Source organism: Pseudopodoces humilis, chromosome 7 (genome assembly GCF_049639895.1).
Source record: "Pseudopodoces humilis isolate 2021_Gansu_Grassland_sample_001 chromosome 7, ASM4963989v1, whole genome shotgun sequence".
In the NCBI taxonomy this organism is placed as follows: Eukaryota; Metazoa; Chordata; class Aves; order Passeriformes; family Paridae; genus Pseudopodoces; species Pseudopodoces humilis.
Window position 1 is genome coordinate 22303592 of NC_142206.1, and position 26515 is coordinate 22330106.

A 26515-nucleotide genomic window follows, 5' to 3' on the forward strand; every position below is an offset into this window, starting at 1 on the left:
ACTGCAAAACAAACTGTTATTTTCCTTAATGTAATAAAACATGTCAGCCTCCAAAGAATCAGATTTTCAAAAGTTTCTAGCAATAGCTGTGAATTCTGAATGTTCCCTCCCACCTCAGAAGGCATACACCTGATGATTGATAACCTGCACACATTCTGCTCTTTAAATACTGCAAGGAAGCCACATGACTAAAACCAAGGGCACAAGGACATGGCCTCTGATTGGGAAAACCTTCCAAGGGGGGGGTGTGATCCTCACATATGCTTTTCTGGGAGCTCCTTGATGCAATCTGATGAACGTACCTGACAAAGTAAATAAACACCAAAGAGAGCATTTCCTCAGCCTTTTTCCAGAGTTATAACTGCAGCTGTACCCAGGATCATAAGGCAAAATCTGACTGACTGTCAGTGCATTTCTTCTTCCAGTAAAGTCTACAGGTAAGAGCAACCAATTACTATCTTACTCTAATTGTGTTTTGCTTCAGCTGTAAGGTATGGAGAATTATTTTTGTTTGCTTTAGACAATGGATGTAGTTAATTTCTGGGGCATTCTAGTTCTGGATAAAAGAAACTGCTGTTGTCATAAGGCACTGAACTCTGAGAAGATATCCAGATATCTTTGGTTGGTACTTTTCCACAAGAAGAATCTTTGATTATTACTTCTTTTGACCAGTGACAAGTCACTGAATTGCCCTGTGCCTCTCTTTGTAAAGTGGAAACAAGCTGTTGTAAAATTGCAGTCATAAACACACAAGGCATTTGCCTATTCTACAGTAGACAATGAGATTGGGGTGACCACAAACTGTTTTTAAGAGTAATTATTTCCATCTACTAACCTTTTTGGAACTGGACCAGTGTAGTGGGATGTGTGTTGGTCAACTCACTTTGTCTGGTAGGGAAGAATACACTATTTATTGGGATGGAGAAGGTTCATATTGAACTAAACTAGACTCAGGACCAGCAGATCTAAGTAGCTTTGTGACAGTCTCCTGGATGGTCTGCACCCCTGTAATGCACACTAGTGAGAAGAAACAGAGAGGTCAAACTCAACATTGCGTGCACATGGTTGTTGTGCTTTGGGGACTGGGCTGGCTCACAATCAGTGCCAGAAGGAATGGGCCTCTGAGAGACTGGAGATGGTTTTGTGTAATACCACTCAACCCTAGGATTGTTCAGGCACTGCTTAGATATATGTCTTCATGTACCCTTGGTGAAGTCCAGCATTAAGGGAACTGGCTGAGAAATATTAGGAAATATTTCTGAGCTGTGACAGAAAAGGGATGAGATACCAAAGTGTAAGATAAGAGTGCATGTAGTGATAGATTTGAAGACAGGAGAAAACTAAATAGTAGTCACTACAGTAGCAATTTCTGGAAAAAGTGGGAAAAATGAGCCGTGCATAAGCCTATAGAAGTTAACAAAGTATTAAGACACAGGCACACCGGCCTGTCAAGAAGAAATCCTATCAGAGCCACCTGCCCTCTGTTTTTTGACAGAGGAACCAACCAGGGAAGAAAAAGGAGATGTCCTATACTCTGATTTGGCTAAGGTTTTCCATCTTCCTTCACATGATACTCATAAGGCAGCTATGGACTCAGATCCCATGTGAAACTCCAGGAATTTCAATCACAGTCCCATGGAAAAGCTTATTCACTGATCATTCCTTGGAACTTTGCCTTAAATTGGAGGGAGCAATGAGGGGACTCTTGTCATTAATGGCTTCATAGGTGCAACAGAGATAATGCTTATCAAATGTGATGGCAGTGTCACCCTGACGGGCATGCAGGCACATGGGAGAATAGAGTCAGAATTCAAAGGGCTCTTCAGGTGCTGGGGGACCAAATTAAATAATATTAAATATGGAGAGGTACAAAATAGGATTTAATAATCCACTACACAAATACAAGGCAGGTGACAGCTTTCAGTACAGCAAGAAGGTTTTAGTGATTTTAAGTGATCACAAAATGAATGTTTCAAATGCTTTGCTACTGTTAAGAGACCATTCTTATCCTGAGACAAACAGACATTAATATAGTCTCCGAAACAGTCTCCTTTCTCTGCTTTGCACTGGTGGGTTTTCGGATAGAGTGTTAAGCCTAACATAATAATGGATTGCAGGTTTCATAAAAGCCATAGATTAGTTTCAGAGACTTGAGACAAGGAAAAAAAAGACAACAATCAGATGTCTAGAGAAGATATCCTCTATATTTCTTTCAATTTGTTGACAAGGCTGTACACTAACCTCTCACCTTGTTGTGAAAGAAAGAAGAAAAATAATTTTCTGAATTAGTGCTAGATGGGATAAGAACTCTCCCTTACAACATAGATTGTAGTAGGAGAGATAAGGGTTAGCCTTTAGGAAGCCCTTCTCATTCCAAACGTAGAAGAACACTAAGTTGCTTAGGAGAGTTTGGGAGTCTTTTAAGTGAGATTTCAAAAACTTTGCATCTTCCAAGAATTGTCATGGTAGTGCTGCCACAGGTAGAGATGTAAATAATAAGAGAAACACAGGGAGCCCGGATAGGATAGCTGTACAAACCAGACAAGCCTTTGGGCAAACAAGTTTCTTTTCCAGTCTCAAGCTACTGGTAATCCTACGCTGGAACAGGGTCCCTGCCAGTCTGTGCCAAGGGTAGGAGAAATCACTCAGTAAGAAAATAGGTGTTTGTCAGCCTGTTTAGAAACAAAGGTAACAGCACCACCTGCACACTTCTGTTGACTGTTTCTGTCTTATTTTAGTCTGTAAATACAAATAACAGGTTGTGAAACTGTTGGAACAAGAGGATCTTCTCCCCAGCTTCAACTTAAGTGTCTGAGGGGCACTGGTTTTAAAGGGATTTCAAGTTCTGGTTCTGGACCCATGTGAGAAATTGGAAGGATTTCCAGTCTTGGCAGACTTGACTTCCATCCCAACCACTTCCACATTTGTTTTCCTGACCAATTTTTTTTTCATCCATGCACTACTTTGAAGGGAATATAGATTCTTAGTAGCATTGTCAAATATCTACTTACATCTATCAAAACCTTGTGCTAATACGACTTCTAGTTATCTCTTCTTTCCAGATGGAAATCAATCCAGTGTGGTTATTTTTATTTAAATATTAGCATAAAAGTTTCTGCCAGCCTTACTTAAAAATTTATTCTAGCAGCTCAAAAACCTCCCTCTCATTCACTCCCTTGCACAGCTGGACAATGGTGCTTTCCCCAGCCTGGTCTCAGGAAGTTTGCGTTAAAATAATATTTAAAACCAGGAGTTTATTTTTGGTCCACACCGAGTTCAGATAATGATAGCATAGCTGGATGAGATACCAAAGAGCTGTGAGGATCAGGCAGCTGCCTTTACACCAGGCCAGTGCTGTGCCATAGGGTCTCAGGATGTTTCCTGAGGTACTGGTAATTTCACAAGGAGAATAATGCTCCTGGGAGCAATTGCTGACTTTTTAAGGGTAACATCACTGAAGCTCTTGCACAAGACAGGGAGAATGAGGGAAGGAGAATAGAAAGGTCTCTATCTCTCATGAACTGACTGCAAAGAAAAGCTTAAAAAGAAAAAAATATATAAAAGAATATTAAGTAAGAATTGCTAAGAAAGCATGACAGTATGTGAGGGGACCGTTCCTTTTTGGGAATTATATATGGCTCAGAAAAGAAACAGCTGAGCCGGATGGATACATCGATGATATCTTTGTAGCTCTCTGATCAAGGCAAGCAGTTACAAGTTTTGTGGCTCAGCCTCAGACAAAAGGCTACCAGTAAGTGTTATTACTATTTGTTATTCTCAGGCCTGGCAGAGCAAAAAAAAAAGGCCAGGGTGAGGCTGGCAATCTGCTGTCAGTGCAGTGAGCCAAGAGCAGAAAAGCTGTGGGGCTCTGGCAGGACTGTGTTGCACTGGCAGAGCCCTGTGAAAACTAAGGACACCTGGTAGCAGTGGCTGGGCTCAAAAAACTGCACTGATACCATCACCTCTCCCTAGAAAAGGCTCTGTGAGAATGAACAGGTCCTTTTGGGTGACATCAGAAGTATTCTGCTTGGTTACAGGAAACATGATCTCAGAATCAGCTCATGTAGTTAACTCAGGCAAAAGCAGTATAAGCTCCCCACTATTATATATTAAAATACTGAAGAATTCTCACCCATGGTTTTATATAGAAATTGAATTCCAACTGTTTATTGTATGAGACCAAACATGGAGGTCTCTGTCTATCTTTAGCATCAGATAAGGGCAGTTAGCCTACTCTTCCTTGAGTCTGGCTTTTCTCTTTTAAGGCAAATGCGACAGATCCTGAATATGCCTTATGTAAAACTAGAGAGACAAAAAAAAAAAAAAAAAAAAAAAAAATCATGGAACTGAAGAGCACAGTCCGACCACGCACTGGGAGAGAAATGAATTGATACCTGATTTTGTTGTTTCATGACTTAAGGAATTTTATCTCTTGTAGTTACTTTAGTGATCTGTGAATCTGAGTTTGGAGGTCACAAAAGGGACTGAGGGGTTTTTGGCTTCTTGCCTGTGGGTTCTGAATTGACCTATGTTGTATTCTGGCAGCAGAAAGGGAGAAAACATTTGCAAAGAACTCCCAGATCAGTCAGCCCAAGAAGCAGCAATGACCAAAAAAGAAAGGAACCAGACAAAAATGCATGCCTGACTAATATAAACAATATGTCAAGATGGAAGCAACTTTAAGTCCCCATTTTCTAGCTAGAGCCAGTAGCTTTTCTTTACCTCTACTCCCTTGAACTGGGCTTTTCCTTGCAGTTCTTTTCTACAATCAGCAACTATGAAGAAACTACAAAGAGAGGTCACTTTGTCAGATGCCACAACATGTCCTTCATGGTGAAGCCTCTCAGGGTTTCTTTCTCTAGGGCAATGCAAAAACTCTGTGTTTAGAAAAGGAAGATTTCAGTGAACCCTGCAAGGGACTTAAATGTACGTGTGAATCTGCAAGTGCTGAGTTGCCCTTGCTTGCCTTGGCCTTGAGTGCCTGGCAAGCCTTAGTGGAGAACTTGATGCACTGCAGGAGCTTGCTCTGCATATAGGATGACAAGTGTCAGTGTCATATGGAAAGTTAAATTTATTTGCCCTAATAGATATATTTGGTTTGATTTCTTGCCTGTGGCATCAGTCAGTGTTACTTCACCCTGAAAAAGAGAAGGCCCTGTCATTCCCTCAGGTGTGCTCATTACTTTAGCAGAAGTGCAATCTGCTCCTGCCCTGAAATTTGCCACCATTTCTTCTATAACAGAAACACTTATTCAGTCACAACTTAGAGAAATCATACTATGGCAGCTAAATCTACAGAAATTTAGAGAGATTGAAGAAGAGAACAGTTTGTAGAAATCTGGATCCATTTCTTCTCTTGAATCCCTCTAACAAATTAATTTAGACACTTAGATTCCCTTTATCTCTGTTTGTTTTTAGTCACAGGGTTAGCCAGTTCTTGAAACACCCCCAGTCCAACCACTACTTCCTGCTCCAGGGAATACCACTAAATATTTGCATGGAATGAGTAAGCAGACTTGGCTCTTCTCAAAGTAATTTGCACAGAAAGTGTGTAAACCACAATTCCTGAATTGTTTGTGTAGCTGTTACACTGGCTTTGAGGGTGGAAAACACTCAGCACTTATAATATCTCCTTTGCCTTCAGTGGGACAGGTCCTGTGGATCTGCTCAGAGTTTCATCAGAAATGCAATGTGCTGTTTAATTGTGTACAGAACTGACACTTGGGAAAAAAAAAAAAAAGAATTAATCCCATAAAGTCTAGGAGCTGAACAGCCAAACTCTTCTTTTCTTCTACAGTTTTCTTTGTCCAGCTCCACTTTACAAAGTATTTTTGAAGACTGTCCTACTGCCCTCTGTGGGCTTTACTGTGAAGTACCTTAAATAACCCTGTGGGCATATGTTGGGATATGACTCCCTCAGAAACTTTTGCTTCTCTTCTCTCATGCCCATGTGCTGCCGCTGCTTACTAAATTGATACCTTAATTTAGCAAAGAAAACTGTACACTCCCCACCCCTTCATGTGCCTGCCAATGCAATAAGAAGCCTAAGAGAAGGCATCTGAAATGGCTGTTTGGTCTTGAAGTTTCTGAAAGCCAGTGAGATATAATAAACTCATCTCCAAATAAACATACAGAAATAGAAGAATTCGTAATAAGTTTGGAAGCAAGATCCTGGTACGTATGAGATCCTGTCTTAGTTTTGGTTGAGGTACTTTGTTTCAATCAGCATTTTGTGGAGGTTGGCCTGAGGGGTTTTGCAAGAAATTGAATGGATAATGAATATTACAAATAAGCTTCACAACTAGAAAGTCTGCGAAGCAGAAAGGGTGTTTTCCATTTCTTTACAATCATCCGTTTTTAAATAATGTAAAAATAAAGGCTGCTTTGGCTTCAGCTGTTCAGGGCCTCTTGGCAATCTGGGGAATCGGATGCAGAACAGAGTTCTGCATGAGCACCCTGGGGGCGCTCTTCTGCACCATCACTAGCCAGAGCAGTAGCTCAGATCCAGAGAAACTAGCAGAATTAAAAGAGCTTTGTTAGCATGGCAAAATATAATTTTATTTATTTATTTAATCTGTTGACCAAACTAGGGAGATGCATGAAACTTTTTGTCTCAACAGTCAATTTGGACTTTAATTTGTAAACTGCAATTATGACAATGAATTTTTACTATAGCCACCTCTTAGGAAGTAGACCTCAGTGTGCTCAACTTGTCTGGTTCCAAGGCAGTATGTAAATAGGCACCAGGTGAGGTGGTTGTGGTTCTGGTCACGGTTCTTCTGAACTTTACTTAAGTGCTGCCAGCAGCCACTACACATCCTTGGGAAGTAACCTTCCTCTGATCTACAGCATTGTAAGAGCCAACCCAGCATCCTTTCCCATGCTGGAGGCTCTTGAAAACCATGGAGTTTTACTTGACTGAAGCAGAAACTTCCCTTTGCACCAAAGCATGGAGAGCCATGCACTAAACTTCTGGAAAACAGGCCTGCTGGGCAAGCGGCCCTGCTGTTAAATGTTTCGCTAACACATTCTCAGCCTGCCAGGGTCCCCCACGTGTTCCTTCCCAGCCGCAGGTTCCCACGCAAACCCACCGTGCCAGGCAGAGGAAAGTAGCTGGGGCTGGAGCACCCTCTGCAGGGACCTTCCTCCCGTCACCGCGCCGGCCACGCCTGCCTGGAAGGGACATCTCCAGCCCACCACGGCTTCTCCACACTGCCAAGGGGGATGGAGACAACAGGTCAGAGAGGTCTTGCTGTGCGAAGCCTTGGCTCTGGGAGTGTCAGCAGTGGGAGCTGCCAAGTGCCCTCTCCTCTGGGAGGGGATGCAAAGGGCATTCTTCAGGAGAGGGAAGCAGCATGACAATGGAGATGCTAACCCAAATGCTGCTTTATATGAGCCATCCTCTTCTCAGCATGAAGGCATGTATAGTTTTAAGGCTTTATTATTATAATTATTATTGTTAAATCCTATGTAATTACAAAATAATTTATTATTACCATCTGTCATTAAACTGAGTTGCAAGGCCTCTATTACTTTTGTAAAATTTTCCTTACCAAAACCGTCATGATGGTTGTCATATTTCCCAGCTGAGGGCCTGAAACTCGGTGATCCCCCTTCTCTCAGCTTGCAGATGTACTGGGAACAAACAGAAATTCTAGGGCTTTCATTTCAGTACTGTCTGTGACTGCACCATTGAGGAAAAGATTTGACAAAACTTTATTTTAAATATTACTGCTAATGGGCAATGGCAGAGGAGCAGTCCCCTGCTCCAATGGCCTCCAATGTTTAGGGCAAGCATTATTGTCTTAGATTTAGCTGATCATTAAGTAGTTGCATCAATGCCTTGTAGTCCTATAATAAGCTAAAAATAATGAAATAGTGAAGCTTAATATAATTTTTTAGAGGTGGTATGTTCAGGGTCACATTTCATGGCTTGTTAGAAATGGAGTTGTGATATGCACTTTGCTAGGAAGGAATGATGTGCAATGGAGGCACTTGGCTGTCATCAGCTGAGATGAAACTGAGGCATGAAATTCTCTGAAAATAAGGAAGAAACACCATGGCAGCATTTGCTTTGCATTCCTGAGCTTGCTGCATGAAAAAGAAAGGTAGAGTTGTAGGGTTTTTTTTTTTTGACAAAGGAATATTAAAATAATTAGCCTGTCTTGGATACATCAAATTAGGTGGCACCTATACTTTTGTCACTTAAATAGCCATACAAAACACTTCAGAAGAGAAAGTCATTGTTTTTGGTTTTGCAATTTTCAGTGGATTGCTCTGTGCACATTTAACAACATCAGTTTCACTTTGGAACACAGCCGCTCTTAATTCCCTTTTTCATTTAAATCAGAAAAGCAGCTCAAAGAACTGGCAGGTAAAACAAGTATCTTGGCAATATAACAGAATGTGATATGTTCCTTCTCAACTCCACGCTTGTCTGATACATGGTTACAATGGAAGCCCTCATTTTCATTTTAAAAATGAAGTTTCCGCTTTGCAAGGCATAAGAGGGCGAAAACAACTGAACCATGAAAAATAGTTCAAGATTTGTTAAAATTTTATATCACAAATCTAGGTTCCAGTCCTTTTAATGGTTGCATTTTGAAACAGTGCCTTTTCCTGATGCCAGGATATGTGACAAGTTACTTTAAGAATACTCTGCTGCTGTCTGGCTAAGTTATGGCCCTCAGGTGTAACAGGCTCTAGCCAAGCTCTCAGGCTTCTTTAAAAAGCTTTTTAAAAATTCTATTCCATGCTGCCTTTAATATATTTCCATTTATTACTAAACTTCAATCATCAATGACTCTATTCATTGTTGCCCTGGTCTTTGTGTACTCCACTACACAATCTATGTAAAAGTCCTTACGTAATTAAGTATGTACTTGTAGAACATAGAGTGCCATTCCCACAGAGAAAAAACAAACAAACAGGAAAGTAAAAGCACATCTTATGGGCATGTGAAATACAAGATCTATTTCAGCAGACCGCTAACAAATCCAAACTACTCTCTGGTCATAATTTATTAAGAAAGGTAGCGTGATTTTTAAAGCTAAGTCTTTTTTTTATTATTTATTTTTATTTTTTATTGCCCCTGCCCACAAGACAGTATTCAAAGTATTTAATGAAATTTAGCAAAGATCAAGTCTTTTGTTTCCATTTCACAGACTGGGAAATGGAATCATAGAGGCTGTGAACAATTTATTAAAATCCAGAATGAAGGTAATAACAGTTGGATAAAAAACCTAGTGCTGTAATGAAGTAGATCTTTTGATCTAAGAGAAAAATTACGAACTTAGTATGTGCTTCGCCACCTGTACATTGGCCACAGGTGATACAGGATATGGACACACTACGTGTCATTCTGGTTTCCTCACTAATTACTGGTTTATGTTCGTACTTGCGGCCCTGGGGCTCAGTTCTTATCCTGCCAGGCTGGGGTCTGGGCTGAAATTTCCGCACCGCTGTGGCACGGTGCTGCTAGCTCTGTCCTGCAGCGCGGCTTGAGGCACCTTCGCGGCTGATGCGGCAGGATAGCTCTGTGAAGTCGAGTTCCGCAGTTACAGACCCCTGCAGGGAATTCGAGCTGATGTGGTGTAGAGGAAAAGAAGAAATCTTGCATTCGCTCTCTACAGTCCTTTAGCCCAGTTAGAGAGGTGGCAGAGGACGGAGTGGGTGCTTGGAAGGATTTGAACCACGCAGCTCACTGATGGTGGGGTGTAAACAATGGAACGAACTGCTGTAATGCCTGGTCGCTCGGGACGGCCAGATTGGAGGCACAAGTCCTCTGCTGGTGTCCAGGGGCGGCGGGCAGTGCCCCGTCCCCGTGCGTGTTCCCGAGCGCTGTCCGAGGGCCACGGGGGCAGCGGGGACAGCCGCTGTCAGGGGCTGCCGCCGCAGCTCTCGCCGGGCCCGGCCCGCGCCCGGCAAAAGCGCCGCCGGTGACCTGGGCCCGGGGTCGCGCTGGGAGCGGGGCCGGGCGCGCCACCGGCGGCATTCGGCAGCACCGCTGCCGAGGTCTCCGCTTCGCCGGAGCCGGGGCGGATGCGGGGGAAGCCGTGCGAGCCCGTGCCGGGCGGCGCGGGGAGGGGCGGGGCGGAGCCGCGGCGCCGAACGCCGTGAGGGAGGCGCGGCTGTGGCGCGGCTGTGGCTCGGCACGGCCCGGCACGGGGTGATGCGGCACGGCACGGTCGGTGCTGCCTCCTCCCGGGCCGGGAAGTGCGGAGGGACGGACGGCGGGAGGCAGGGAGCGAGGAAAAGAGGCAGGGTGGGAGGGACCCCACGGCGCCGCTCGGAGCCTGGCCCGGCCCCGGGAGCGCGAGAAGCGCCTGGCACGGGATAAAGTTATCCCGGAATAAGGCTGCACGCATGTGCGTCACCCCGGATGTGAACATGCCGGCCCGGCTCCCCGCTAGCTCGCTCCGCCTGGCTCCAGCGGATGGGCTGAGCCGAGCCGTGCCGAGCCGTGCCGTGCCGAGCTGTGCCCGAGGGCCTGCAGCCCGGTAGGGGCTGGGGGAGGCCGGGCCGCCCGGGCGCCCTCGAGGGCCGAGGTGCGAAAGGCCCTCCCGGCGGGGCAGGGGCAGGTGCGCAGCTCGGGGCGAGCGGCGGGCGGGACCCCGGGAGCGATGGATTTCCGTGGGAAGAAGTATGAGCGCGGCAGTAACTGGTCGGACCCCGAGGTGGTGGAGCTGCTGCAGCTCTGGGCCGACGAGTCGGTGCAGATAGAGCTGGAGAGCTGCTTGCGAAACCAGCACGTCTTCAACCGCATCGCCGAGGTGCTGCGGGAGAAGGGCATCCACCGGACGGGCGACCAGTGCCGGGAGAAGATCAAGAAGATGAAGCTGGAGTACCGGCGGATCAAGGACAATAGCAAGGCCCCGAGGGGCGGGCGGACGTGGAAGTTCTACGAGGTGATGGACAGGGTGCTGACCAGCCGGCCGGCCCTGGCCTATGGCTCCCTGAGCGGCAGCATGATGGCTCAGCAGGTGCTGCAGGGCAGCATGGTGGAGAGCTACCACCACCAGTTCACCTCCTCAGCCTTGCCCTTTGGACACTCCCAGCACCCTGAGCTGATGGAAATCAAATGTGAGGAGGTGAACTCTGATGACCACAGCTTGACCCCAGAGCCCCCACAAGCCATGTCTTACCAGCAGGGCTCCCCTGAAGAACAGGAGATGGAGAGAGCCTTCTTGGAGAGGGCCCAGAACGACTCTCCCATCTCCAGGGTGGAGATTCCCATTGAAACCAGTGTTTCACCTTCAGGTAGGGATAGCCTTTTACATTCCAGCGTAAGGTTTCTACCCATTTTCCCAGAAGGAGAAGATTATTTCTGATGCAGAGATAGACACCTGGTTTTCTTAATGACATTTGTATCCTTGTTTTTCCACATCCTAAAAAGCTTTTAAGTAGAAGGCTGATATCTGAATTTATGGTGTTTTTTTTGGCCATCCCTAAACACAGGTATCTCACTGCAGGTAAATGTAGTCTAGAATTATTGATCTAGGCAAAATACTGTGTATGAAATCCAAAGGGGTCCATGAGCTGGGCTAGTTAGATTTCTGCATATAATGCTGACAGTAATTGCCTTATTGAAAAAAACCCATTTGCATGCTTTTTTGGTATCACTTGAACATAACCAGAGCTGTCTGCTGTCCTCATGCTGAATTGAATCAGGATACCCTCTTTTGTCATGGTTGTACTATAAACCTGCAGGTGAAACTGTCCTTGCATTGTTTTAAAATATATTCCAGATCTAATATTTTAACCCACTCAACAGTGAAGAATACTTGGGAATAATCATTGCCTGATTTTCTAAGCTATTCAGTGTGCTTGGAAAGAAGATGTTTTTGCAAGTCAGTGGCAGAAACACTGTAACAGTGTATTTGTTTACAGGAGATGAGATTCCTGCACTGAAAATGCAGTTGGCGTTGCTTAGCTGCCAGGAAGGGTACAGTCTGGGAATCCTGGGGATTTCAAACCAGTCTAGGACAGGCTGATGGAAAACCATTAATTAATTGTTGGAGAAGAAGAGATGATAGCAAATGTGAGGTTAATGTCTGAGGTCAGGAGGAACTGGTATGTCCTCTTGGCTGTGGTGCTTGCACACCACATAGCCTAGTGGAGGGAACTGATGATCATTCAGGTTAATATGGAGGTCGTGTAAGGGGCTGGGACTGGCAGCATCATGGTGTGCCCAGTGTGTGATGTTAAAAACAAACTTAAAAAAATGCTTGTAAACCTCAGGATGTACCTGAAAGATTTTAATTTCCTCTTTCTATAAACTACAGTAGATAAAAGGGTGTTCTTAGGTCAGGTAGGAGAAGGAAGAAAAGCATGCCCATGCCACTTTGCTTGCTGCACTTTTCCTTCTTCACTTTTGTGTATTTGCAGGTTTCAGTGAGCCAAACATGGCAAACTCATCACGGATCCAAAATGTTGTTCCCCGGCCTGGCTTCTCTGCCTTGCATCGGCTGAGAAAAAAGCGGAAAGGCCAGCGCATGAGGGACCCACTTGATGATCTCCTGCTGAAGACTCTGACATCTCAGCGGGCCATGGAAGAGCGCTTTTTGCAGATGGAAGAACGCCGATTTCAGCGAGATTTGGACGTGGAGGAGCGTCGGATGCAACTGGAGCAGCGCCGGTTTGAACTGGAGCGGGAACATGAGTTTCGCATGTTCAATGTCTTTGCTCAAATGCTCAGCATCCTAAAGCAGAGCCATAGTGGCTCCTCCTCCACTGTTGCTATGTCTCAGGGTTTGGACTTCAGCCAGGCACTGTCTGAAATTGAGGGAATGGGAGGAAAAGGGAGCAGCCTGCAAGAGATGAGGGTTCAGCCGCTTGCCAAGAAGAGGGTTGACATGCACAGCTTCTGTAACCCCAGCGGCTTCCAGAGAAGCCCCTACCTCTCTGCTCGTGGCAACTTTGCCAACATTTTTCAGGGCTCCACTGAGGAAGGTTACAAAGCCTATCACGCTGACAAGTATGATGAAGACAAGAACCCAAATGTGAGTAAGAACCTCAGTGTTTTCCTGGCTTCCTTGTTAGGAAAAAATAGCTTCTTAGAGGTTTGCTGACAGATGTGCTGAAACTGTGGGGTTTTTTTGATCTCACTAGTACAAGGTGAGTCAAACTGTTTGAGGAAAAGAAATTAAAAGTAGCTTTGAGGCTCATCTAGATACCAAAAACGAATGCTGTGTTCAGCTCAGGTTTGCATGTTCTGATTTCTTTATCAGACCTCGAAAGATGTAAGAAATCTGCAGAAACAGAGCTCATGTTCCTCCTTTCACCTCATCACCTCTATTGCCCACTGAGGACTGTCTCTGATTATCTGATTATGTCTGATTATTGCAGGTGATGGATGCAGGAAGTAGAACTACTAAGTAGTAGCCTTTTTTTTTTTAATTACTGTTAATAACACTCAGCACTTTTTCTGTCCATTTACACTCAGCTGCTCAGTTTTAAGTAGCTCATCATAGCCCTCTTGTGGCACAAAGGCTGTATTAATAGTTCATGGCAAATTATTACTGAGGTTAACAAGTATAGTAAATATAGATAACAATTTATATGTGGATTACTTTTAATCAGATCCTTCATTCACATACTGAACTACTTGAAACTTTAGAAGTATTTTATTATTTGCACTGACTTTAGTTGCTGTGGGGGTGAAAACTAGATTGTTTAACTAGAAACACACAGGGAAGATTTTGTTACAAGGTACAGACTGCCTCTTCTGTGAACTGTTGTCTATGTAGGAGGTAGTTTTTTTAAACAAATATCTAAAATTAGACTTGTACTTTAATAACACCAGAAGTGTACAGTTGTTTAGATTTTCCTTCACATTTTCAAAATTTATTTACCCAAAGTCTTCCAATAATGAGAATGTACTAGTAAATTTGAATTCTTCAGGATCTAATGCCATACTATATACGGCCAAATCATAAACCTGGAACTTCAGGGTCATCTCTCCAGAGGGAAAAATTTCAGTATTTAAACTGCTTATCATGACTACAAGTTTATATGATTTTTGAGCAAATCAGTAGAATGGTACAGTAATTAATGGTAAACAAATGCTTTTAAGATAAAGAAATATATCCAAAAAACTGGGGGTTTTTTGTGTTTGGTTGTTTAAAACTGGTGTTGAAGGGTAAAGCTTGTTTTTTTCAGGGTTACTTTAGGGTTTCTTTTTTAGTTACATATAATAGTAAGTGAATTCAAGATTAAGTTAAACATGTTCTGTAAGGAAGTAAAAACTATTAGTACAGGTTCATTTACAGACAGTTTAATGATGAAGAAGCCAAGTGCTTGGGATGTGTATGGAAATGTACACACGTAGATGCATGACTTGAGTTATATATGGTGAAGTTTATGTGAACTGTGTTTTGACTTTTCCTTGGTAAGCTTTTTGGAGGCAATTTAGTGAAGTGATAGCTAAGGTGATGTACTCACATGTTTTATGTGTCTATAAGCAATACGATTTCTTTTTCTAGGGTATAATAAACTTTGGCACCAGTGAGAACAAGCTCTGCTTTGACCTGATGTCCAAGCGGGTAAGTTCTATTCCAAAATAAAACACTGAATTTGCTGTGCAGTTCCTCTTCAAAGCTTGTACTTTCCTAGAGATACTGCTGTTACTCAGGTTTCTCTGGTAAAGTTTTTCATTGTGAATTTTAAATTTGGTGGAAGTCACTCTTGAATACAACTACTTGTACATTTATTTATTTTATTTTTCCAGGAGGATAGCAACATGGGTGTTTTTCTCTTCCTCTTCATTATGGGTTTCCCTTCTGGGATGTACTTATTTCAGAAAACTAGATGAAAATAAGATTAATTTTATTTTCCCCTGCTTACAGTAAATGATTTAATACAGATGTTTTGAAATTAGTTTTGAACTCTATTTAATTTTGAGTATCTTTATATCTGTCCATTATAAAGTCACACAACTTGGACACCTGGTTCTGAATTCACCTGAAATGTGCAAGTGGCAGCAGTGAAATCTCTCAAAATCAGACTGGGTCAGCTGCTACCTGCTGGCTTTGCACCAGACAGAGGAGTGGAACACATAGCACATTTTTTTACTGAAAGAGTAAAAAAAGTCAAAAGGAAATGACAGAACTATGCTGTAGAAGAATGCTTCTAGAATTCCATTAAAATCACTGCCCAGGTGGCAGGCAGCCTTTGAGGTGGGCAGGTAGCACTCTTTCCTATGTGTGCTTGTGTGCGGGGTGGGAAGGTGACTCAGGGTTGGACAGTCAGTCTCTGCAGTTTGTAGTTCGTGGTTGCTCCCATTCCACCACTTCCCACCCTCAAAACGTTCCCTGTTTTATTTCTGCCTGCTATTCCACTGACTCAGGGGATGCTACCCCACCACTCCACCTTTCAGCTAAAAGAACAGGTAAGGCAGAGCTGATGCCTGCATGGAAAGATGTCTTCTAGGCTGTGTAGGTGGTGCCTTCCTTCCTTCACTGTCCTTTCGTCTTTAACACCACATCTGCAGTAAGTAGTGCAGAGGGAGACAGTAGTCAGCTGCTTCTTAATTAGCCCTTCTGTGAAAGTGAGTTGAGACTTTTTCACGTATACTGTTCATGCTTGTGGCAACAAGCAGAACAAAGATGTTGCCAGCTTCTCAGTCAGTCCTCATGGCCTTGAGTAGCAGTATGGATTCACTGAATGCAGCATCAGCTGGGATTGTAGGCAATTTTTTTTTCTATTTGGGATTAAAAATACTGCTGCCACTGAATAATGTACCCAGTTTCTGTTTTCAACTTCTGACCCTTAAATTAAAGAATACTTAGCACATTACTTTTAGGGGTTCTCTTATTAATTCATAGTTGTTTTTGCCCAAGTCTGCTGGTATGTTTGGTGTTTCATTCTCTAGATAAGTTTAGGAGAGAGAGAGAGATGTAAGTAGTCACAATTGTTGGAGCTACATAGACTCCAAAAACATCTACAGCTGAATAAAGGAAGTGTTGTCCTATAATATCAGGTTGTAATATCAGGTTGCATTGGATAGGACGTGGTCTTTAAACTCCGGAACTTGGCACCAGTTATTAAAACACCTATAGAAAATGTTATGGTTTTGTTATCATATGCAAAACCTTCACACTGCATGTGGAATTTCCCTCCTCCCTTGCACTATCAACTACTTGTGTCCTCCTGACCTTTACTTTTTTTAGTATTAACTCATATATTTGGTTGCCATTAAATATTTGAGGGGACATTGTACATAATACTTGTTCATTACCTTTTTGTTTATCTAAAATGTTCTCTCTGCCTGTATCAAGGCTGTGCTTTCCCTTGCAACTTCACAGGACTGGATTATGTGAAACCTTGATACTTATAAACATAAAAATATCTAGGTAAAAGCAGTGTGCACACTTTATCTAATTATAAATATTAAAAAGGACCTCCACAGTTCAGGTCAATCTGTACTTGAGATCAGAATGAACTTCTCATAAGGAATAAAGTGCTTGGCCTGGGGAATAATTATTGGGAAGATAATTTCATTTTTCTCCTGTCTTTTGAAAGTTCCTGTTACACTTCAACACTTACCAAACTAATCAGAAATATAACTATTAAGAAGATGCAGTAACTTTGAACTGAGAAATAAATGAAAGCTGTAATTTGTTAAAAAAATTAATATATTGAAAGTTTATTAAAGAAAAAATCATATCTGACTCTGATTCAAATTCTTTCTAACTCTTTCTGACAGTCTAGACCTGAGTTTTCACAACTGGGACTTATTTTTCCAGCTAAAAGATGTTGTCCTCAGAGCTTGGGCAAAACACTCTTGGGTTTGCTTCATTTGCTGAGAAATTCTTTTTCAGGGACCTTGGTTATGGGCATCGTATGTTGCCTGCTCTGCATCCTTGTTGTAGATTTCTGTGCAGTGAAGTTTTGGCTGCAGTAACTTAGCAGAAGCCCATAGTTCATACAACCTGAAGGTATCACGGATCAGTTTGCTGGTCCTTGCTTCTCCAAGCTGCATTAATTTTGGTGGTCAATAGCTTTCCCAGTCCAGTTTTACAACTGTTGAAGTTGCACAAGTGTCTGTGCAGGTGTGCAGCTGTACATGGATCCTGTCTATCTCCATATTTCCATTATTGGTAACGGGGCTTTTAATGATTCTTCTAATTTCTCCCAGCTGACACAGGCTGATATGAATCTGATGGACCCTTCACTGCTTCAGTATCCTGACTGGAAAGGACATCTGTTGTAAGTCTTTTTTGTAATGCTTCTCTTTTTTGTTTAATAAACAGAATGGATGAATACAAACCTCTTCTGCTACATTCTCTTGTTAAAGCTTTTCTAGGTCACTTAATCATCTTTTTCTTTGTAAAACTTTACATTAGCTGTCCTACCAGCTTATACAGTTAAAAATCCTTTCACGTGAGAGAAGATGCAAATTTTCTAAAGCAGAGTTTTAAAAGCACTTGTATATGTTAACAAATTGGGTAACTCCAAAGAATTCTTTGAAACATATTGAACACTTGGGGTTGTTAATCCTTCTCTTCTGTGCCAGATTAAAGCTCATCAGAAATGCATGCACCATTATAGACATTGTCTGCAGCACCTCTGCTGGGTGTAAAAATCATGTCTGTTCCATGGGCCAGAGCTATCCAGTTTTCTAGCTATTTTCACCAGACTTTACAAGTCCCTGACTTGACTTTCCTAAGATGTGAACCAGGTTTGGAAGCCTAGCCTCTTGGAGAATATTTGAATCAGTATTTGCTTTTGTGTATTTTTCAGTTTACGGGAAGAAGTGGCTCGATTTTTGACCTATTACTGCAAGGCCCCTACACCTCTTAAAGCAGAGAATGTAGGTAACCCACTGTCTATTGGTGTCTGTTCTAATGTATTGCCATTTATTGGGAAACAGGTTCAAATTCTGTTTTTTTAAACAAATTATATGGTAAGAATGCAAGCTGTTCTCATGTAAATGAGATTGATTCTTCATTTCAGTAGCTTTTGATGCACTCTTCTGACAAAAGACTTCAGGTCTACTGTATATTTGCTTCATGTTTCACTTCTGGGTCCCAACTCTTCCTGCTGGTACTTTCAATGAGGCTTTATATTTTTATCTCCCTATTTAGCACAGGGACCTACTATGCCTGTATCCTCCAGCCTTTTCAAAGAGTGCCCACTGTTTCAGTTGAGTTCCATGTCATCTCGTTCCTCTGTTATACCTCAAGACAAAGATTTGTAATTGAACCAAGAGTTAGTTTTAGCCTGTAAAATTTGTGGCAGTGTTGCTAGAAAGACATCAGAACCTGAGTCTCTGCAGGACTTGCTGACTTGTGAGAGATACAGCCTGCATGCCGGGGCCTGCGGAGGTCAGGAGCTCCTGTCTCTGCTGAGTGCTGAAGGCAGCAGGAGCTGGTGCTGTCATTGCTTTTCTGGCTGCAGTGATTCAACAGACCCCCATAGCTAATGTGAACTGAGGTTACCACTGATCAGTTTGCTGATCACTGCCTCTTCAAGCCACCAGATTCTTCCTGATACTTGGAATGAAACTCATGGTACCTGTGAGCATTTGTCCTGTAGAAGCAAGAGTCAAACCTGCTTCTGTACAAGACAGTAGTTTTCACTTTTACACAAATTTGGCAGGAGGTCAGAACTGCTGTTACCATAAAGAAATGATAACACATATTAACTGTTAAAATTATTTTGCTTTACTAGCATCTCAGAACTGCTCCCCAACTTTAAGCCTATTCTTTTTCTAAATTGCTTGTTAGAGTCAAAAATGGCACCAGAACAAAGTGTCTGTGAAAGAACAGGATTAAAGTTATTCTGGTAGAAGTGGGATTTCAGCAGGAAAATTCTAATGGAGAATTAGGGAGAAAATTTATTTCAGCGATATTTCAGGAATTGTTCTTTTATAGCATTGACTTTCTATGTATGGATTTACCACTAGCTTCTCTCTTTCTTCTGTAGGTGATTATTTTAAATGGTTGTGGCTCTTTATTTTCTGCATTAGCTACAGTCCTTTGTGATCCAGGGGGTAAGTGGATGGTTGGAACATAGTTTTGTTTTGGTTTGGTTTTTTTCTGCTGGGAAGTAATGTTACTTTGTTAAAATGCTGTTAGACAGAAGTGAAGTAGTGGAATTGGCATTGGCCTGCTGCAAAGTTCTTGTTTCCTGCAAAGTTGTGCTGTGAAATTCTTCATTTCCATGGTCTGCAGATGTCATGCACTCACACTTGGTGTGTGCCCTGTCTGCCTTCACTGTTTTTGTGGCACCCTGCTTTAGTTTGCCAAACTAGACATGGGCTATTCTCATGGTTACTTGGGCTCTTGCAGAAGATTAAAGAATTAATTTAAAAATAAAGTGAAGAAAGAGGCAGTAGAATTACAGTGTTTCCAGGGGACACAGTTGTAAAAATGCTTTCATGTTTAGCTAAAGCACATTAGGAGAGAAGACTGTGACAAAATTGATAACCAACTTTGTTTTCTTGGTTCCAGAAGCTGTTCTGATTGCTACACCCTTTTATGGTGGTTTTACCCAGAGTGTCTTCCTCTATGGTAATGTCAAGCTGGTGTATGTCTATTTAGACAGTAAGGTAAGATCTGAGAGAAGGAAATAACAACTTCTGTAGTTAAATTTGAAAGCTGAGCTTTGGGAATCTCTGCAAGCAGTTCTCAGAACAAGGGTACACTGCAGCCAGTGGACATTTACACAGTTTATTGCTGGGAAAATGGGCACCTAGTTTACAAAAAAGTCACTTGAGACCATTAATCTGGATTCCAGCTTTGTCCTTTTCTTGTATCTTACTCCCTATAAAAGTCCTTGAAAGGAAAAAAAAATTATAATTTTGAACCTTGGAGAGAGAAGTTACATTGTGTCCTACTGAAGGTGGTTACAGGGAGGAAGAGCAGATGGAGATCTTGCATTGCTTTAGTTATTCAAGGATAGCAAGAAAATTCTGGTTTTGGCCAGCCTATGATGGCCTTTTCTTTGATTTTACTTACTGATTTGTTTATTCTCTGTAGTATAAAAGGATAAGAAGATGGATGCTGGGTCATTATTGCTGGGGGTTTATTTTCTTTCAGGGAACATTTCTCAGTAGATTGGCTCAAGGGAGTCTCTATTGAAATATCTTTGCCTTTTAAATCTTTTTTATGTCTTTCAGATTACTGGAACAAGCACTCGGCCTTTTCAGCTTACGGTGGAAAAACTGGAAAAAGCCTTGCAGGATGCCCGGGCAGAGGTGAGCTGAGCTTCCCATTATCACCTAAGTTTACAATATATTGGAGATGTCACATCCCAGAAGTGGCCTAAAGAACAAGGCATTTTCAAAACCTAGCACCTGGCTTTCTGGTTGTCCTTGTAGACATCTGAGATGATGGCTTGCAAACTCAGGGGCAGTTCTAGGAGGAATCCCTCAGTGTTGTATCTGTCCAGTTTTGGTAACAGCAGAAAGGATAAACCAGACCTTTCATAAAGCACTGGAACCCATTCATGTCACCCAAAAAAAATGTACTTGGGCATGCACTAAAATTTGGGACTACCCAGGATTCTCCTTCAGAAAGGCCAGCTGAGTTACCTGAAAACTGACTGCTCTACACAGCAGGGCAGATGAATACACTAAGAATGCTGAGAGTTTTTTTAGGAGGGAACTCTAGAGGATAAAATGCATGTGAATATGACTTTTCTGAAGGGTTAGTCTGTAAGTTTGGCATTGTCCTAAATCCCATATATGTTTAGTTGCATCTTTGAATTGTTACTAGCTCGGACATCTCCAGCCAAGTGTGCTCTAAATAAGTATTTGCATCCACCTAACTCAAATTCTCATCTTTCTCACCACATTCATGGCAGTCTTCAGTAATTTATTACTTCCCAATTAATAATGCGGCTCAGAAAAAGTACTTCCATACTGAGAGCATGTGAGACCATCTTTCTCATTAATTGGATGGCCAGATGGCAACTATTACTGGGTGGTAGCAGTTCCCTCTTTTCAAAATCATAGATTAATTCTATAATATTTTGCTCATTTCACTTTGCAAATGATTTAATAGTAAAAAAAAAATCTTAATTTGTGGCTGAAAGTTTTCATATGCAAATCTAACCTTTGAGGTGAAAAGTCATGGTGGAAGCTTCAGGGGAATCCTGTGTCACGCTTAAATGAGAGACTGCTTAAGTAGAGGAACTAAAAATTCATCCCATGATAGGCACCCTCTTAATGCTATGATATTTGTATTCTGCAGGGTGTCACTGTAAGGGCCTTAATTCTTCTGAATCCCCAAAATCCCCTTGGGGACATCTACTCCTTGTCAGAGCTACAGGATTACCTGGAATTTGCTAAAAGGTATGTCGATTTGGAAGGCTGAGATATCCTGAGTCAGATACAGCCTTCAGAATCTGGTGGAGTACTTACTGTCCCTGAATTTATCTGTGAATATCTTTTAAGTCAGGCAATTGGTCTGCTCTTCACACACATTGGTGGGCTTAAGAAAGGAGAGGGTAGTGCTGGGATCATGGACCATGCAGTCATCTGGGGTGGCAAAGCAACTTGCATTAAGGAATGCAAGTTTTATTTTTCAGTAATCCAAGAAAACACTATGGCACTGTGCTTCCCTGATAGGAAGCTGAGTTCTTTTCCTCTCAATTTCTCTGTATCTGTAAAGACAAAGTATATGAATATGGGTTCCCAGTTTCATCATAGATCATAATACTCTTTGAGATTCAGATTCTATGAGATGCTGAGTGGATGGGTAGTACGTATAGGAATTAATTTTTGATTGCTGAAATATAGAAGAACAATTATAGAATCTTTGTCTTGTTACGTGGTTACAGTGGATGACAGTTAAGTAGACATACCTCAAATTATTTAAATGTACACAAAATAGATCTAAGTTGAGAAAAATTGCTTTGTTTCTGCAAAATTTGGCATCCCCTCTTCTTTGTATAAAGCAAGTATTTGCAGGGCTGAATTTATCTGTGTTAAATCAGAAGCAGCCTTCTCCTGTAATCTCCATTTTGTCCTTTTTCAGACACGAATTGCATGTGATAGTAGATGAGATCTACATGCTGTCAGTTTTTGATGAATCAGCAACGTTTCACAGTGTCCTAAGCATGGACAGGTAAAAGCAGCTCCTACTTCCCTGGCCATCTTCCAGTGACAATTCAACATGATGCCTTGCTGAGAACTTGTGACTGGAAGTTAAGTCATAAGCTAGCAGATTCTGAATCCACCTTACATTTATTTATTTATTTATATTTCTGAATGGCAAATACATTTTGTCAAATACAATCTAGAAAGTAAAAAAATGGTAGCTAGATTTTTATTGTGGTATACTTCTCAATGTGTGCATCAATATTGGGTTATGACAGTCCCCAAAACTGAAAATAGATTTTTCATTTGTTGAAGGTGATTCTTTTCTCCTATCTAAACATCTTTTTCCCATGTTTCTGTTGATGCTTTTAAAGGCTTTCTATTGCTGTTTACTTCCTAATTTTCCATAGAGTAGTTCCAGATCACAGTAGTGTTACAGACTAGATAATGGCTTTTATTAGGTATTGTTTTAATGAGATGAAAAACTTTTAAAATATTTTTTAAAGTATGGTGGGGTGTTGCGGTTTTTGTTTGTTTTTTTTTTTAATTTCTAGTTTTTACCAGTGGTGCTAGATATCTTTTTGTGCTCAGTTGCAAAGAAATAAAATATACTCAGTTGAGTCCTGGCTCAGTGTTTCTGGGCTTAGATGTAAAAGAACATGGTTTTTGATTCTTGGCAAATACATTGGCAGAAGCCTGATTTCTAACATTAAATGTGTGAGTTTCATATATTCAGGAAATCTGCTGTGGACAGGATTTCTGAACCTGAGAGGGTTTTGGCCTGTCAGGGGCTCATCTGTTCCCAGGGGAAAGTTCCTGGGAGCAGTTTCTCTCCAGAATTGTGTTACTGTAAATAGATAATATTTCTCAAAACAATACTGAACAGATGTCCTTGGTGTGTTTTCTCTGGTCCCACCAATGGGACCAAAGGGGGTGTTGTTCCTTCTACCAGTCAGGGTAACCTGTTTGGAAAAACTATATAAGGATTGGAAAAACTCCGAATAAAGGCTTTTCAACCACAAGGCTTTTCAGCTACAGGAAGACTGGTTGCGTGTGATGATCTGACTCGGACTCTCGCCCAATACTTTGTGTCCTCTAGCGACAATCTGCATGTCAAATGCAGCACTTGTAAGCACCTGTGTCTTTGAAATATTTAAAAATTCTTCCAAGGGGTTCCTAGCTTCTAAAGTTAGGTTGCATTTGAATTTTCCCTGCTTGACTGCTGTTCAGTGGTGCGCTGTCTATCATTGTGTAATGCTGCCTCTCTGTTTCTGCAATGCTGCACTGGTGATCCAAAAGCTTCAGCACCTATGACACTAACTGCCCATCTGCATCCTTCTACATACAGATTGCCTGATCCACAGCGGACTCACGTGATGTGGGGCATAACCAAGGTGAGTGCTGCTTGTTACTGTGCTGTGCCTTTGTGACTGGTAGGTTTTGGTCTGGCCTCCTCAGGTTCCTCATGCTGGAAAGATCAAGTTAGTAGTAATAGGATCCCAGCTGTTCAGTGTAATAAAATAGTCTCTCTGTGTCTTCTGCAGGATTTTGCTGTTTCTGGAATTCGTTTTGGTACCTTATATACAGAGAACCAAGATGTTGTTAATGCAGTGGCTTCTTTGTGTTATTTCCATGGAGTTTGTGGACCTGTCCAGCACAAGGTTGCACAGCTGCTTAGAGACAGAGGTGAGTCAGTGCTCCATGTACAATCCTCTGCCATTCTGTGTGTCTTGGTACCTGGAAGATCTCCCCTCCCCTTATGTTCCCTGGTGAGCTCCTCTTTGTACACCTTAATTGACAGTCTTCCATTATCCTGAAGCTGCCCATGCAATGCAAGGCTGACAGCTCTGCAGAAAAGGACCATTTCTGCATAGCAGAAGTTAGAGGAGCATCTTGGAAGAAGTGTGGTAGCTATTTGTACAGAAATTTCCAGTGTTATCTAGAACCAGATGAGCAGAAATAAGGAATACAGGCTTGTGGGGCAAGGGAAATGGAAATGCCTTCTAACTCTGCCCAGGGTGGAATGCTGACAGTCCATGATGACTGAGAACTATAAATGTAGGGAAAGTTCCTCAGGAAGGTCAAGGAGATACTCTTCTCCACAGACATGCAACTGCAAAATACTTCTTGGCTGTCTTTTTGTTATTTGAGGAAAAAGAAAACAAAAGGAGGTGAAATGTGAAGCAGAAAAAGACACTGAGTGTTTTGGAAGCTTGAACAGATCTGAATACTTCCTCAGTTTGTGATTCTTTTCTTTGTCTTCTTCTGGGCAGACTGGATCAACCAGGTGTACCTGAGGGCCAACCATGCCCGCCTGAAAGCGGCCCATACGTATGTGACAGATGAGCTGAAGACGCTTGGGGTTCCTTTTCTCAACCGCAACGCAGGCTTCTTTGTCTGGATTGATTTCCGAAAGGTTGGTAGTCTTAGGAAGTGAGGCTTCTCCTGGAATGAGGGCAGGAATATAGTGCAACTGCATCTAGAGGAAAGGTTAATATAGTGACAAGCATTTTGTTTTAATAAATCTGTCATCTGATGAGAGGGAAGGACTGACAGATGTTTCATTCTATTCTTTTCCTTTCATCAGTCTGTGAACTTCCCTCCTTGCAGGAATCTTACTACTCTCAAGCCACTTCCCTCCCCATTTCTTCCTTTGTATCACAGCTGCCATACTTCAGAGGTAAAAGGTGTCTCCCTTGGCTTTTGCAGACCTCATGGGAATCCCAAATTCATGAGGATCTCAGTGATGTAGTCTATATGATACTAACCTCTGGCCCTTCTGATGACTCTCCTAGTACCTTAAGACAGGCACATTTGAGGAGGAGTTGCTGCTCTGGAGGCGTTTTCTGGATAATAAGGTCCTTCTATCCTGTGGAAAAGCCTTTGAGTGCAGTGAACCTGGATGGTTCCGCATCATCTTTGCTGACAAGACCCACCGGCTGCAGTTAGGTGAGTAATGTTCTTTTTCCTCCCACCACAATTTCTGCAGCACTGTTCCCTTCTCTTCTTAATCCTAAATTTAGCCTATTACTATCCTCTCCTCTTCTGTGTTTTTTCTCCCTTTCTCCATTATCCTTTTCTGGATCTGATGGATTTGGAGACACTTGTGGCTTAAACTAATCCACTAGTGTTTCTCCTCCTTATACTACTGCAGGTATGCAACGGATACGCAAGGTTTTGGAAGAGCGTGAGCAGGAGATACTGGCTGAGGAGAAGGAGCAGCCTTGTCAGTCAGATCAGGATGGCAAAGCAGATAGCACAGATGAAGTCATTTTTGTATCCCGCCACCAGGACCCCACCTGTGCCAGTAGCTCCAGCCTTGGTGACCTCATTGGCCTCCTGCAGCAACAGATGCGTTCATCTGACTGGCTACAGAAAAATACAGCCAAGCAGTTTGCCCAGGAAAAGCCAGAGATCTATGATGTGTTCAGCAAACTGGTGGGGAAGCAATAGGGGTCAGTGTGCCTTCAGGGGCATTCCTGAGCAGTGACTGACCCTGGGCCCCTAACAACTCAGCAGTGACTTCCAGCAAATAATATATTTTCTGTATAGCAAGAAAATTACTTTGTAGGCTCCCTCCTCTCCCCTCTATTTGGGATCTCTAATTTGTACTATATAGGTATGTTTTCTTGGATTGGGGTGAGGGTAGGGAATGGGGCGGGGGGGTGTCTTGTTTGTGTGCTGCTCTCTGTTCTGCGGCATCATTGTATTTTATATTTCATTTCTAATGAATATGCTCTTAACTCTCTTATAAGGTCCTGTGGTGTAATTTTTTATTCTTCTTCACACTTTCCAAAAAGAGACTATAGATTGATAAGTTATGTGAAGTTTCCCTCTTAAATGATGATCAGGTGCAACTGTTCTGCAGCCAGCTGTCTCAAAGAGGTGTTTTTGGGAGATAGAATCTAGTGTCAGCCCTAACTTAGCCCTACCTAAGGGTAAAAAAACATGTGCATAGATTCATCTTCATTATTGAGGTCTTAGGACCATGGCCATCTATCTGAGTTCTATAAATCTTTTCATTTTGAGTTGGTTTCCAGTCTGACCCCAGATCAGACAGTATCCACCACCCTCAGTTGGTGAAATGGTTTTGTTTCTACTCATCTTTTTCATATTCACATAAATAAACTGTATCCATTGGCCTCTTGGCAGAATGTCCAGAAAAGAGCTACAAAGGGAGAGGCAATAGTAAGCTGATGTTCTTTTTGCATTTTTCCTATTCCTGGAAGTCCATCCCTTGTGGTTAACAATGACATATATTGGCAAAAGAGTGCAGAGAATGCTTCTGCCACTGTGCTAGTTGTACCTGCAGGTACAGCTGCTTCTGTCACCTAGCACAGGCATCCAAGGATGCACCTTCCACCATCATCACAATAATTAATGCAATTTTTTTTCTTTGGTTCTCAATTTGCAGGGTAATTTTTTTTTTTGCTAAATGGTATTCTTCTGTCTCCTTCTTCTATTTCCCAT

The 26515-nt window shown here is 42.2% G+C and overlaps 1 protein-coding gene across 2 annotated transcripts; it reads left to right on the forward strand.

Moving 5' to 3' along the window:
* The first annotated feature begins 333 nt into the window (after positions 1-333).
* On the forward strand, positions 334-25679 carry LOC102106302 (1-aminocyclopropane-1-carboxylate synthase-like protein 1). Of its 2 annotated transcripts, none has more exons than XM_088058287.1 (15): positions 334-437; positions 12388-13001; positions 14484-14543; positions 17138-17208; positions 17743-17812; positions 18928-18994; positions 19455-19552; positions 20123-20200; positions 21198-21298; positions 21984-22073; positions 23394-23439; positions 23590-23731; positions 24319-24461; positions 24841-24994; positions 25200-25679. In XM_088058287.1, the coding sequence occupies exons 2-15, from the start codon at positions 12405-12407 to the stop codon at positions 25496-25498; spliced, it is 2016 nt and encodes a 671-aa protein (XP_087914413.1). In that variant the 5' UTR covers positions 334-437; positions 12388-12404; the 3' UTR covers positions 25499-25679. The 2 variants fall into 2 exon arrangements, with proteins under 2 accessions (XP_087914413.1, XP_005522637.1); XM_005522580.2 differs by lacking the exon at positions 334-437 and adding an exon at positions 10367-11259.
* The last annotated feature ends 836 nt before the right edge of the window (positions 25680-26515 follow it).

Bases quoted from the DNA above. Each gene is read 5' to 3' on its own strand.
- LOC102106302 (XM_005522580.2), top strand. From the start codon at position 10,623: ATGGATTTCCGTGGGAAGAAGTATGAGCGCGGCAGTAACTGGTCGGAC. The intron at 20,201-21,197 runs GTGAGCTGAGCT...TGTATTCTGCAG, and splicing joins TGCAGGATGCCCGGGCAGAG to GGTGTCACTGTAAGGGCCTT. The intron at 24,995-25,199 runs GTGAGTAATGTT...ATACTACTGCAG, and splicing joins GACCCACCGGCTGCAGTTAG to GTATGCAACGGATACGCAAG.